Source organism: Pristis pectinata, chromosome 3 (genome assembly GCF_009764475.1).
Source record: "Pristis pectinata isolate sPriPec2 chromosome 3, sPriPec2.1.pri, whole genome shotgun sequence".
Classification (NCBI taxonomy): domain Eukaryota; kingdom Metazoa; phylum Chordata; class Chondrichthyes; order Rhinopristiformes; family Pristidae; genus Pristis; species Pristis pectinata.
In genome coordinates this window covers 39,730,228-39,745,998 of record NC_067407.1, presented here as the reverse complement: position 1 = coordinate 39,745,998, position 15,771 = coordinate 39,730,228, and the positions used below count along the sequence as shown (strand labels likewise).

At 38.7% G+C, this 15,771-nt stretch overlaps 1 protein-coding gene across 2 annotated transcripts in view; it reads left to right on the top strand.

Moving 5' to 3' along the window:
- The window catches only part of il12rb2 (interleukin 12 receptor, beta 2a), a 49,145-nt gene extending 36,737 nt beyond the window's left edge, over positions 1 to 12,408 (top strand). For both annotated transcript variants that reach the window (XM_052010813.1, XM_052010815.1), the window contains exons 13-16: positions 1,945 to 2,085; positions 2,544 to 2,655; positions 3,856 to 3,955; positions 6,281 to 12,408. In XM_052010813.1, the coding sequence (XP_051866773.1) occupies positions 1,945 to 2,085; positions 2,544 to 2,655; positions 3,856 to 3,955; positions 6,281 to 6,805 (878 nt within the window). In that variant the 3' untranslated portion in view covers positions 6,806 to 12,408. The remainder of the gene's footprint in view (positions 1 to 1,944; positions 2,086 to 2,543; positions 2,656 to 3,855; positions 3,956 to 6,280) is intronic.
- The last annotated feature ends 3,363 nt before the right edge of the window (positions 12,409 to 15,771 follow it).

Genomic DNA, 15,771 nt, shown 5'->3' with positions numbered 1-15,771 from the left:
CTCCCTAACCTGTATGTTTTTGGAATGTGGGAGGAAACCAACGCAGAAACAAGGAGAAAGTACAAACTCCTTGCAGACAGCGGCAGAAATTGAACCTGGGTCACTGGCGCTGTAATAGTGTTATGCTAACCGCTACACTACCGTGCCACCCTACCACTTTAGGCAATTCTAGGTGCTTTAAGCAAGTGGGTGAAAGTTACTGGGGGTAGGTGGGAATTGAAGTTGCAGTCAGGTCAGCAATGATCTTATTGAATAGCAGGGTAGGTCTCCTCCTTCCCCTAAACACCAATACCTCAGTCTGTTGCTGCTGTCTTCCTCCTCTGAAATCAATGGCAAAAGCCAATCTATAAACTTGGTAAGTTCTGGACACCTATGTGGCAAGCATTGAACACCAGCCACAGCCAATCAATTTCTCACACGTCACTCATTTTAGAAGTGATATTGTCTTGGGTCACCACCCATCTGATTTCACTGCATAGCCTGTTATGGAAACCCATATAAAAAGAAACTCATTCTCATTGTAATGAAACCAGTACAAAAGTAACCTCACTCATGGTGGCTCACTTGTATTTCCACTGCGTGGTATGGAAGTGCCAATCTAAAAGGATGCTCTCAGGCTTTTCTTCTGGTGCCTTCTCTGGTTATCCTTTGGCCTCTGACAAGGTCCCACATGGCAGGCTGGTCGGGAAGGTTAGATTGCAAGGGATCCGGAAGTGCTAGCTGTAATTGGCATGAATGGTAGGACGCAGAGGGTGATGGTCAAAGGTTGATTCTTGCACTGGAGATCTGTGACTGATGGTGTGCCACAGGGGTCAGTGCTGGGATCTTTGTACGTTATTTATACAAATGTACAAGGCATGGTTAGTAAGTTGGCATATGACACTGAAATAGGTGGCATTGTAGACTGTGAAAAGGTTATCAAAAAATTAAATGGGGGGGACTTGATCAGTTAGGTAAGTGAGCCAAAGGTTGGCAAATGGCTTTCAATTATAAGAGCAAGGTGTTGTGGAACAGAGGGACCTAGGAGCACAAGTACATAGTTCACTGAAAGTGGCATCACTGGTAGATGGGTGGTGAAGGTGGTGTTTGGCATGCTGACCTTCAGTCAGGGTACTGAGTACGAGACTTGGGATGTTCTGTTGCAGTTGTACAAGATGTTGGTGAGACTGCACTTAGAGTATTGTGTACAGTTCTGGTCACCCTGTTATAGAAAAGACATCATTAAACTGGAAGAAGCGCAGAGAAGATTTGCCAGGACTTGAGGGCCTAAGTGATAGGGAGAGGTTGGGCAGCCTAGGACTTTCTTCGGAACGTAGGAGACTTGGGGGGGGGGGGGGGGGGGGGTGATCTTACAGAAGTGTATAAAATCATTATGGGCATAGGGTAAATGCACTCAGTCTCCCCCCCAAGGTTGATGAATCAAGAACTAGAGGGCAATAGGTTTAAGGAGAGAGGGGAGAGATTTAATAGGAACTTGAAGGGCATTATCATCATCTTCTCACAGAGGCTGCCTGTCTATGGAATGAGCTGCCAGAGTAAGTGGTTGAGGCAGATATATTAACAACATTTTAAAAAGTACTTGGACAGGTACATGAATAGGAAAGGTTTAGAGGGATATGGGCCGAACATGGGCAAATGGGAATAGCTTAGGGGGACATCTTGGTTGGCATAGACCAGTTGGGCCAATAGGCCTGGTTGTGTGTTGTATGACTTGTCCCATGGTTTGAATGGGGAGGTTAAAGGTTATATTCATTGTATCTAGGAGAAACAGATAAGAACCCAGTCCCACTCTGACACACTGACCCCTGAAACAGTAATGGGATAGGAGGAAGAGCGATTAAGGAGATGAAAAAGTAGTGCAGCTACCCAAAATGCAACAAATAGAAACGTACCGATTTAGGGAATCACAAACTATTTTCTGTTGTTGTTTGATGTTTTATGTAGAGAGCATTGATCCATCCAGCAGGAATTACACAATTCCAGACCTGAAACCGGGAACAGTGTATATTGTATGGATGACAGCCGTAACTAAAGCTGGAGAAGGGAAGAATGGAGAACCTCACAGACTTGACTTAAGTCACAAAAGTAAGTAGACCAGAACTCTGAATGTCACAAGTCTGAACATGCTGCCATTAGATCTTTAGCAGCGGGATTCAAAGCTGCTACTTTCAACCATACGACCCCACCTCCACCTGACCAGGTTCCAACCAGGCCATCACTTCCCCTCCCAGTGCATCCATTAGGGCACACCAGACCTAGGACAAAATGCTTTATTCATACCCAGCTATCAAATAGTCTTGATCTATATATGAAGAATATTAAAGAGCAGTCATGTCTCGTCATCACTTGGGGGGGTTTATAACGACAGTTGGGGTAGAAAGCATGGCAAGAGTTGATTGGTCACAAAAACAAATTTTCAGTTATGAAATGAATATTCAGTGTTGTTCAGTATTTTGGTACAACAGAAAGATAAATCAGAAGATCACATTTGGGCGGTCAGCTGATAAGTGGATTCAAACTGCTGAAATGTTCTTGCTTCCCAGGTACAGTCCCGCACTCTGACAGCAAGTCCATCATCGTGGTCGTCGTTGCAGTAACATTTGCTGTTGCAGTCATTGTTTCTGGGTTTTGTTTATGGCAGTCGGTGAGAAGCAGGTAATATTTATTGAAATAGCCTTTATTTTAAGGAAAAACTAAATGTTACTAACGTTAGAGCTTTGAATGTGTGTCAAAATTAGTATATTGGTTTTTATTTAATCTGTCTAAACTTAAGACCCTACAGTTGCCAGGCCTTTTAAACACAATTGTGATCCACCTTTTGGTGCTTATGACCTCTGGATCCAATCAGAAATTGCTTCTTCAATGATGCTTTTGTTTTTTAACATTTAATGGGAAATAATTTTATGCAGTCGAAATGACAGACTGAGTGGCATTTCCTAAGGTCTCCATGATGCAAAGGGGGGGGGGGGGGGGGGGGGAAATCAGATGGAGCAAGCTATTTCCTGAGTTAACTCGCTTGCTTATGCACTTCAGATTCAATTACATTACCACTTCATGCAAAAGGTAACGTAGTCACCAGCAGGCCTGGGAGGATCAAGCTCTCTCCACATTAGCACATATGTATGGGCAAGTCCAAGTGTGGAATAAATCTCTGCAAAATTAGCAGTCAGACTCAAGCAGGGCTGCTAAATTCCATTTTAAAACAATACAATGGAGATTGCCCCCTTAGAAGAACAGACATGTATTGAACCCATGCATCTGCCTCAAACATTTCAATGTTGTATTTACTGAAGTGATTGGGAGAGCAGTAGATAAAACAACTACTTGTTATTTGCACAATATATTTTGAATGATTTGCTGAGGTCATACTTTTGGTCATTGCTCATTCACCATAAAATGGGTCCATCAAAACTCTTTCCCAGTTATCCCAAAGGCATAAAATCAAATCTCTGCTGTTAATCTGTTCAACTGTCTGATGTCATCAAATGGAGAGCAAGGAAATAGTGCTAAAAATTAGAGTTTGAAAATTTAATTGTTCAATCCATTTAGATGGTCTGATTCTTCAGTTATTCTATTGTTTTCCTGCACCCATCACCTTTAAAGTTCTGCTGCAGGCCCATTAAGCTTGACTAACTTGCCCAATTTCCTGTTCTTGGTCAGTCAACTTGACACCAAGCACGTTGAGGAGGACTCATTGCTAGCCTGAAGTGGGGACTTCACTGATAGTCACCGCAGAAGTCCCCAAAAATGATTTGGCTCAATGCTTATCTAGATATCCCTCATTGTGGGAGATCAGGCTAGATTGCATGAACTACCATAAGATACTTGTCTCACTTGTATTTTGTTTTGATGTAGGATTTTGTCCATTTTATCAAAACTCGCATCTCAACTGTATGTTAAAAACATTCCTGATCCAGCTAATTGTACATGGGCAAAGGAATACACTGCAATCAAGGTAAAAGATGTTTTTAAAAAATGTTCTTGTCTATGTTTTTTAAAAAAAATATTCTGCATGGGTATTTGAATGTTATTTGGAGAGTCTTTCTCATGGTGTCCTTTATCTGCCAGTCAAATTCAAATGGTACTGCTTCAACAGACTTTGGCAGCTCTTGTGCAGGCCACTAGATGGAGCACTATGCAAGCACTATTCACTCTGTTCCAGATTAAGAAACAAGAAATCAATAACCCTACATTTTCACAAAATAGCTGGAGTCATACTGCACAGTAACAGGCCCTTCAGCCCAACTGGTCCAGGCTGACCAAGATGCCCACCTAAGCTAGTCCAATTTGCCAGCATTTAGCCCATATCCCTCTAAATCTCTTGTCCATTCATGTCTTTTAAATGTGAATGTACCTGCCTCAACTACTTCCTCTGATACCTCACTTCCAATATACACACTACCCTCTGCAAGAAGATGCCCCTCAGATTCCTATTAAATCTCTGCCCTCTAGTTGTGGATTCCCCAATCCTAGGAAAAAGACACTGCATTCACTCTGCCTGCAACTTTCATAATTTCATACACCTCCAAGATCACCCCTCATTCTCCTACACACCAATGAATAAAATCCTAGTCTGCTTAACCCCTCTATAACTTAGTCCCTCGAGTCTTGGCTACATCCTTCTGCACTCTTTCCAGCTTAATGGCATCTTTCCTATAGCAGGGTGACCAAAACTGAACAATATTCCAAATGTCACCTCACCAACAGCTTGTATCACTGCACCATAACATCCCAATTGCCATACTCAGTGCCCTGACTACTGAAAGCCACCTTCACCAACCTGTCTACCTGTGATACCACTTTCAGGGAACCATGATAGAGGTGTACAAGATGATTAGAGGCATAAATCGAGTGGACAGTCAGAGACTTTTACACAGTGTGACAATGGCTATTTTAAGGTGATTGGAAGAAGGAAGGTACAAGGGGGATGTTGGGGTAATTTTTTTTATATAAAACGGAGTGGTGGATGTGTGGAACACACTGCCTGCAGAGGTTGTGGGGGCAGATACATTAGGGACATTTAAGAGACTCTTAGCCCCTTATTTTTCTATCATTCATGTGTGTATGTGGGAGGGAAGGGTTAAATAGATCTTAGAGCAGGATAAAATGTTGGCACATTGAGGACCAAAAGGGCCTGTACTGTGCTGGTTCTCCCAGGTCCCTTTACTCAACAGTCCCTAGGGCTCTACTGTTCACAGAGAAAGTCCTACCCTGATTTGTCTTCTGAAAATGCAACCTTGCATTTATCTGAATTAATCTCCATTTGCCATTGCATGGTCCACTCACCCAGCTGATAAAGATCCCACTGTAATTCTTGAAAACCACCTTCACTGTCAATAACACCACCTAGTTTAGTGTCATCTGCAAACTTGCTTACCATGCCTTGTATGTTCTCAAAATCTTTGATATAGATGCCAAATAGCACCAACCTGAGGCACACCATTAATCACAGGCTTCCAGTCCAAAAAAAAACCTACAACCATTAGCCTCTGCTTCCTACCATCAACCAATTGTTTCCAATTAGCCTGCTCTCCCTGGCTCCCATGTGATTAACTTTCCATAGCAGCCTACCATGCAGAATCTTAAAGGCCTTAATGAGGTCCATGTAGACTGTCTACTGCCCTGCCCTCATCAACCACCTTTGTTAATTCTTCAAAAAGTTCAATCAAATTTGTGATACACAATCTCCCACACCCAAACTCATGCTGATGATCCCTAATTAATCCCCATCTTTCCAAGTGCATGTACATTTTATCCCTCAAAATCTCTAGTTTAGGCCCTGTGGCTAGAAATCTTACTGCAACAGTACAAGGTGCCACATCTATAATGCTCTGAACTACTTTTGGTGCACACTTAAGGAAAGATATTAGTTTATTAGAGGCAGTTCAGAGAATATTCACCAGCATGATCTTACATATAGTGGGATTGTCCTTCAAGTATAAACAGGTAAAACTCTATTGAAGGACAAGAGTCTTGGGGTCTCAGAATAAGGGGGAACCCTTTTAAAACTGAAATAGGAAAGAATTTCTTCTGAAGATTGAGCACCTTTGGAATGCTGTCACAGTAGAGTTCTTGTGTACAGATAAGGCTGCGCACACACACACAACCCTTAGTAGGCAATTGAGGGTTATGGGGAAGAGGGCAGGATAGCGAATGGTCTACTCCTGTTCCCACATCTTAAAGGAATGAGAAAAGTTTACCCACATACACAAAACCAATTTGCATTTATATGTTTCATCTATAGCTACATTCTCAAATCTGTACTTTTTATTTGGTACAGGGCAACTTGGACTTAAGCTGTCCTTACTTCCAAGCTGACACAACTTCAACTTATGAAGATCCAGAGACTCTACAAGTAGAGGAAATGTCATCTGACCAGGAACTCTGCAGCAGCATGGAGGCTGCTGCTGAAGATCAGATTAACCAGCTATCCACATTTCAGATTCAGCCCATGGCTAGTCAGCCACACAGTGAGGATTTGAGCCAAGGTCTTTCACCAGGGAACAGTCAAGATGATATTCTGGATTACAAATGCCAACTCCCCTGTTCATATGTTGAAAAGCTGTCCTCTGGGGAAATTAATCACCAGCTAACAGATTCAGCAAACTCTGCAGGAGACCAAAGTATTGGCTACATCCCTTCCAACTTTATACATATTACAGACAACACTACAGAGACCAGTCAAGATTTTGTTGACAGCTTTTCATTTATGCCTCTTCCATCCCTGTCCAGAATGGAAATCACTTATGAAGGGAAATTAACATTAGATGTGGTGAGAATTGACTGTAGTTCAATTGTAGAATAATCGTTATTTTTCTTAATCCACACAACTAGTATTTTGAGAGCACTCCTACCTATTAAGAGGTAAAGTATTACATTCTCACCAATTGGGCACTTGCTCTTTTTTCACAAATGACTGAGCATCCAGCTAATCAGATTGCATGTGCCTTCCACTGGACTGATTACTGACAACCATAACTGATTCCAAGTGAATAGCAAATGTCCCACATCTCAGTTTTATAGATTATGTGAAAGTGGGACATCTTGGGTGAATAGTGTAACTACTAGACAGAGACAATCTGGTAACATTATGGATTATTTTTCCCTCCTGTGATGTGAAGTTTGCTCTAGTGCTATAAGATGGATTCTGTCAATAATTCTAATTAATGGCGGCAGCAGCAGAACCTAAACTTAGATGTCACTTCTAACATTGTCTTGTCCAATCTTCCACAATTCCAACCTCCATTAATGAGTAATCATTTAAAACAGTGCAGTTCACTCTAATTTTAATTGGGAATGTTAGCATACACAGTGAGACAAAGGGGATAGTGAACATTACATTACAATGCTTCATTTTCAACTATTTCTCAAAACATTTTTAAATTTAAAAATAAAATGTCAAGTATCAGAGACAATTAAACAAAATCCATGACACCTTTGACAGAACTTTTCTGTCCAGCTTAGCAGGACAAAGGTGGGAGTACCAGCGGTATCAGCTCTCTGCATCTGGCCTAATTAAGTGATTCTGGGTGATGGGCCAGGTTCAGCCCTTTGAAGGGGCATGTTATATAATCACCAAGTGCACTGGTGATACTATGCTATCCAGACTGGGAAGGTGCTATATTTGATACCCAGGTGATAGTAACAAGTTTCCAATTATTCCAATTAAAGGACCATGACCTTGCCAACAATGTGCTTAACACTTAAGTTCAGATTGTTCTGATACTCTCAATATCAAATAGCAATGTTATGGCTAAATCCATTCAGGTGAATTCCTAAAAGGTGTGTAGTATTGTCAATTGTCTAGAAAAGTGGGGGGTGGGGGAAAACAAAATTATACATGTTTGAGGCAATATGTATAAATGTTTATGACCAGTTTATAGTATTCTTAAGCCAGCATTTCCCCCTATTTTGAAATAAATCATGACTGATTTAAAGCTGCTGGTTTCTATTACTGAAAACATTACCACCCCAGAAATCAATTGTGTAAAGTGAGGTTTCAGGCTTACAAGGAACATCTAACTATTAACCATGTATACTATAACCATAATTGATGGAGCTCATCTTTGTCCAGGTCTAAGATACAATTAATGATGAGCAATTAGACCTTTAGATGGAATACAATAAAAAAAATGCTAAATAAGTGGTTGCCTGCTTTTTTTTTAAGCATTCTAAAGTGAGTGGAACCTCAACAGCAAGATCCAACACACTGGCACCAAAAAAATCTTTAAGTCACTGTTTAAAACTTGTGCATGAAGGAGGGCCATTGCTGCTGGTAGTCTTTTAGTTGCATCCTCAATATAAGTGCCTTTAAATCTATCTGAAGTCTGGATTCCAATGCTTTTTTTAAAAACTGTATTAAACAATTTGATCTGAACTTTCTGAATGCACCAAAACAATTCATTACAAATGCACTTATCATGTACAACACAGCTATTAGGATTTAATTATATCATTCATTTAAAGAGAATTTTTTCCATTATGTTGGATACATTATACTATCAGCTGTCACTTCCTACCACACAACCCAACAGTGTTATCTAATAAGGTAGTCACCATTGAAACTGGTAAGCAATCACTTGCATAAGAAATGCAAGGATGGCTTGGTATTACAGCTAGAATGCCCTTGAGGGGTAAAACTTCAACTGGTTTTCAAATAGCTACAAATGCTGTGATTTGTAGATTGCAAGTACTGCTGAAGCCATTACAAAAATAATTCTGCCTTAGTTATAAATTACTAGATTATGCATATGGAACTGCATATTATGTTTACTGATTGTTTCAGGTTACATCAGATATGTTCTGTTGTATCAGTTCAAACACATTGCTAGAACACTTTTGAGTTGACATTGCTGATCATTAAAAAATTTTTTAATATAAACTAACATTCAACAATCTTTTGGCAAGTTAAAAGTACAAAAGGCAAACCATGGTAGATACTGCTGTTTGCAATGCACTTCAACTTTTCCCATCAATTACATCGTTCATTTTTCCCCATTATGCATTGAACACGATGCAATATGAAAACCACAGAAGTTTACATCTCAGCAGTACAGCAATTCCATCCCACTCCAAAAATTATTCAATTAAATTTGAAATTGTAATGTGTATTTGCCTCCAACACCTTTCAAGCAACAAATTCAAGACACCAACACTCTTTGGGCAAAACTTCCAATTGTCTAATCTTGATACTTTAATAGACTCTACAAGGGAAAGCCACCTGAGCATTTCAGAGGGCAATTAAGTCAATTACATTGCTGGGCCTGGAATAAAAATGCTGCAATACTTTGGTCAGGCAGAATCTGTGAAAAGCCATACAGACTTAATGTTTCAGATCAATGACCTTCCATCATATCCAGGAAAAGTGGTGGCATGGCAAAGCAGCTCAGAAACCCAGATGATCCTCTGTAATTCAAATATTTGTTCAATGACCTGAAGGTTTATGCCAGGTTCTACTTCCTCCCACATCTCAAAGATGTGTTGGTAGAAGTAATTTATAACAGACAAATTAACCTAAACAGAAAAAGAAACCAGAAGGGATTTTATGGACATGTGAGATAAGTTGCTGGGCTCTAGGTAAATGAAGGGGAAAAAGGGTGATGGGATATACTATAGACTCAAATGGGCCAAATGGTTTCCTATGTCATAAGTCAATGAAACAAAAGGTTGAAAGAACAAAAAAAAGGAATTTCCACAATAGGAGACCAGAAGAGATTGAGTGACCCAAATGGTGGTTACAGATGGTAAAGGCTAGTCTGTTTTCAAAAAAAAAGTACATAGATGGAGAACACAAAATGCCAGAAGTATGAGATGCAAGAGTGGAATGGTTGATTATCAGATTGTTGAATTCATTGTCAGGTCCTCAAGGCAGAAGATGATGTGATGTTCCTCTATTTTACTTCATTGGAGCACTGCAGGAGCCAAAGACAGATGGCAGAGTGGATGTGTGAATTGAAGTAGCAGGGATCTAGAAGCTCAGTTGCTTTTGTTCAGTCTGGAATCATACTGGTCAGACCTGCCAACAACAAACAGCCTTCTCTAAAAGGTCATTAGTAAAGCACACTGTTTTGAATGTTAATCTAGTAATTTCAGTCACTTTACAGTTAATAGTTTTTAGTACAAATTTTTGTCCACTCTTCTCCCATATTCTGTGTTTCTTTTTGTCTCCCAGATGATCAGCCAAAACTTCCAAATTACTAAACCAGTCACATGCTCTCAAAACCATATGCATAAAATTCTGAAAATTAAACCCAAACCATCACATGACTGAAGTTCAAACTGATGTTACTGTTTTTCTTAAAAACACGATCTGCTCATTATTTTGTCCCTCTACCGACATCATCCAAAAATTAGGCTACAATTCCTCCAATTAAAACACCAATTCTGCAAGTGCATATTGACTAAAAACTTAATTTCAATAAATCTTAACATTTCACATATGACTGCATAACTTTTTATAGCAACCTAATACTATTCCCAATGCCCTGCACCTATGTTTATTAAATTTTCCCTGTATATCCTCTTAGCTTTCCATCTCTTCCATGTGTTTGTTTGCTACCCACTTAATGAGGAAACTTAATCTGGAACCAAAAGGACAATTGGTGCCTTAAAAAAGTACTGTCCAAGAAAAAGTCAAACTTTATTTCACTGGAAATGTCAATGATACAGTTCAATGAAATTACAAACGCACTCCATTTGTATCTCTTTTGCTCTCATTATTTGCCACAACTTTTCATCAACTTTAATGATTGTAAGTGACCAACAATGCAAAGTATTTCCACACTAAGGAAGCAATACACAACTGTCATTGCACACAATGGAACTAAAAGATTCAGAAAAGTAATTTCAAAACTGAAGATTAACTTGTGACCTGTTAACAGAGTTTGATTTATTTTATTGCTGACTGAAGTGTCAGAGATGTCACTCCAATGAAAATAAATATCATAGACTCCACATTCCTTTGCACTGCTCTCGAAATTCAGCTTTTGTGCCACAAGGCAGAGTAACCCCAAGTCAGTTTTAATTGGTACAGAATGCACTTGGTGGTCAAGTTTGATAACAAAATGTTTTTTTTAAAAAAAGGCATTTTTGGATGCCTGTATTTTATTCCCTTTTTCTTCACCTACCTCACCTTGTTGCATTCTTCCAGGACCGAAACCTCCTGCAATTGAGATACAAGTCCAAATCTTGCCTCTAATTTTCTCTCCTTCCTGTTAGAAGTCTACATTCTTCACCAAAATTTCAGTTTAACTATATGCTATCACCAGGAACTGGTGTATTTTGAATAATTTACTAAGATTGTATTTATAACTATTTAGGACATAGTAATCTAGCAATTATTATACTTGATTTGTAAATGCTGGTTTAAATCCTACTATTAGTCATGAAAATTAATTTGGCAATTTGTAGGCCAGCAACAGAAAGTGTCACACAAGCTGGTTTGTTGCAAAAGCCCAATTTGCTCAATATTGTCCTTCAGGGACTAATCAGGTACAATGGGTTGCATTTGTGCCAAGATTCTATGATGCCAAACGAAATAGTCATGCCCACCTGGTCTTACCTATACAAAGCCCCAATTCCCCTTTTCATGTTGATTATTTATATCCTAAAGACCAACAAGGGCATGTAAAATATACTGGATTGCCAGTACAAGTACTCCCAAAAAATATTAAAATTTACCTAGGCAAATCTAAATTTGTTTCTAGGAATTTCCAACATTAGCATCATTCTCACTTGTGGAATGAGGAAGGAACACTAATATTGATATCCATTTGTTAGATCACTCTGCAATGTAGGGAGCAATAAAATTTTGTAATAAAACAAATTGCTTATTTTATGCTTAACTTGCATAAATATGAAAAAAAGCAAGACCAGTTATAATACATTACCAATTGTTAGATCAAGTAACTAAATAGATAGATCAAACCCTAGAGTGTAAATAATATCATTTAAGAAAATCAGCTTTCCTTAGCAAGGATTGCTTTCCAGTAAGCACTGATATAACATGTCAAGTCTTTTCATTGTGTAGCGATGGAGAATATACACATCTTAAGTACAATTACCATGCTTTTCTTCACTGTGTAAACAAAACAGCTTTAAAATATCAACCAGGAATAAAAAAAGGAGTGTTCATAACAAATACATTGCATGCACTGACATAATTCAACACATCTAAAACAGATTTCTGTACAGGTGCTTTGCAACCACTTCCAAATTAAAGTTGGAGAGAGAAATATTGACATGGCAAAAGCCAGTAGATGGGGGCTTAATATGGGGAAGTGCAAGGTCATCCACTTTGGACCCAAGATACATAACATTCTCTAAATGTGAAAGGAATGGAGCAGTTATTGAGCTCCACATATTCAGAATTCACCAATTTTTAGTGGGTATATACAAATATTTAAAAGGCCAATAGAATTTGACCTTTATATCAAAATGGGCTTGAAAAAACCAAGTAGATTGCAATTATACAAAGGCTCCAATTACACCCTACTTGGTAAACTGGATTTACTTCTTGGCTCCACACTACTGGAAGATATACTGGCTGGTAAACGTTAAGGATTACTAAAGTCAGTCAAATAAGCCAACAGAAAATGCCCATCAGCCAAGATCTAAAAAGCAGAGCTGGATTTCTATATACCGATGAGGAATAGTAGGAAATCAAGTTAAATCAACAAAATAGCTTGTGCAGTTTTACATTAATTGTACACAGTAAAAGTAATACCTCTAATGTACAATGATTGAGAACTTCTAGCTAATTCTAACAGCCAAGTTTTATTTTGTACACAGATGTGACTATTCCAGGTTCCCAACAGCAACTCAGATGTACTGCAGATTGAAAGTATTGCATGATATATTACTATTTTTACAATAGACAGTCACGTTGTTTTTGTTGAAAACAGAGACATCCTGAGGACAATTCTACTGGGACAGATAGAGGCCAAGTAGAGAAATAACATATGGAGTTGGAAGCAAGAAAGGATTGGAAGTTTGATGCAGTGACGTGTAAGGAATATATCCCTTATACAACCTTGTATCTAATTTTAAACACGGAGATGAGTATTTAAAATGTGAGGCACAACAAACCAGGAACAGGGTAACAGTGGAAGGAGGTTAATTAAGATGAAACACAGGCAGAGATTGACAGAATCAGGCTAACCCAATGAAAAACCAGGAAGTGATGATGCTATAAGTGAGGAGCTCACCAGTAGATGGGTTGAGGTAGTTTTCATAAAATGAATGATCTTTGTAATTAAATTGATAGATGTGGAAGCAACAATAATGTAGGGAAATTTGGTTCATCCAGATACAGCACCCAGTTAGAGGAACATAGTAGTGAGAATATACAATCTTTGCCATTTACCAGATTACAGTATTAGTCTCACCTACTTTTAGCTGCAGGAAACTACAAATGTACAAAATTGCATTTTGAGAGATCCATCGATAGTAGGTTCAAAAAGGTCCAAAGCTGGTGGACGGCACCTTTAACCAATGTGGAAACTTTATCTGCAGATGTTGTTGCTTAGCAGTAGAAAGGGAGGAGAGCCAAGAACAGAACTCTGCTGTGGGTGGGGGAAAGGTCTAACAGAAAACCTTTGATGGAGTTAGTCTGCCAATAATCAGATCAGTAACACTGCATCCAAACTGAATGAGAGACTGAAAGAAGAGGCAGTGGTGGAGGCTGTTTAGTAAATACAATACCAAGGGGGAAAGGGATAAGAAAATAGCAATGGGAAACAATGCACCCTTAAGGTTATGTCAGTGGTATGAGAGAGTTTAAAAACTCAAAGTATCTAAATGATTATGGAACATAGATTGAGAGGGGAAGGTTGGAGATGGGGTGCCAGTGAGAAAAGTAGTCAATAAAGAGGTAGAAAAGGAGAGAAAAAAAAAGTGGATTTGTTTAAGTGTAGCACTAACATGCTTTAATACAAATGGAATTGTACTGCAGTAACATGTAAACATAGCAGCCACTCTGCACAAAGCAAAATGTCATCAAGATCACAATAACTGAGTGTTTTGGTGGTTAAGGGGAGGATGTGATGAGAAAACATCCCTCCTTCAACCACCAATGCAGAAAGCTAGTTTTCAAAAAACAGAAGTGCTTGAGTTACTCACCAGGCCAATCAAGTCTGTGGAGAAAGAAACAGTTAACTTTTCAGATTAATAGCCCTTTAAATCCCTAAAGTAATATTTTCTGGTTTTATTTTAGATTTTCAGCACTTGTAGCTTTTTTTTTGCTTTTCAATAATAGGTTTACAAGTACCAAGAGATCTTTAATCTGCACCTAATTAAAGCAAGACAACAGGATCTCAATTCAATTTCCCTTCGTCTGGGCATACAAACAAATTTCTTGTCATAATTCATTAGTGTGTCAGTCTACAAGTCTTCAGGTAGTGGACTGCAGACATACTTGTACACCTATTGCAACTCATTCGATACCGAGGCACTTAGTTATCCCAGAAGCATACATTTAATTGTGAAGTTCCTGTATTGGAATATTATGAATGGAAATATTAATTGTGACCACATTCCTCATTTATCATGAGGATAAAGTCCATACAAGCAATCTGTCCATCCCAGTCCATAGAGACTTGCAAATAGCAATTCTAAATGCATACAACTGCTACCTTGGTGTAAACATCTGGAAAATCCGACTTTAGAATATCTTAACGCAATTCAGTAAACTACGACTCAGTAACTGATAACCTTTGAAGTCGGAAACTATTAATGAAGAACTCTAAAGGTATCAACATGTATTAGAGCCCACTTAAAAGGTTGTATTGCAAAAGAAAAAAATACATTTTGTTTTGCAACATTGGATGGAAAGAAGTATTTTTCAAAAATTAACTGTTGCTGTCCTGTGAATGAACAGTTAGATGCAGTAAGCCTGGGCAAAGTTAGCAAATTTTTGGAAATATTAAATGGAACAAAGCTTTCCCAACTCTGGATCAACTCAGATCAGAAAATACATTCCATTACTATTGTTATCCACGCAAGTCTTCCGAGTACTAAGATTTCAAATAAGTTCCAATACTAAATCCAGGAGAACTTTGTACTTCAGCTCACGCCAACAATAAAATAAATGGGTATCAAGGTGATAGCTATCCCATCATTGGAACAGCCAAACAAAAAGGTCCGAATAAATACCCATTCAACCACGTGAAATGACATTAATAAAAGCCACTAAACAATGCAAAATGTCTTTCTGCCTTAGCCAACCTGTAATGTAATTCACGACTGCTTTCACCATAACCAAATGACAAATATCAACTCCCCCTCCTCCCCAGAGTACTATGTCTCAGCCGTTTGGGATCAAAACAAACTAGCAATTTGCTGTCATCGATGTGCACTTGCTGCTGCAATGTTAAAACTAGACAAAAATAAGTAAGATGTGTATATTCAAACTTGGCATTTGCAAATTTAAAAAAGAAAATGAAATGCCATTTCACTAACTGGCACAATGGTATCTCATTTTTTGATAACATTTCAAAAGTACACTTATTAGAACTTTAGCAACCAAATAAAAGCTGGGTTTCCACAATATAGCATTTTATTCAAAATCCTGGCTTCCAGTATTTCAGGCTAGCCATAAATACTACGAACTCCACAGCATCAAGGTGGCTCAGCAAATTGAGATTATAAATCCAGTGCCTTAAAAATTAGTGGACAACGTAGGTTAATGTAGAGAGCATCTAGTCTCCTTTCAGCAACCAAGGAAGGGCAGGAGATGATAAATAGAAGTCAAAACAAAATGGCCTGGACATACTA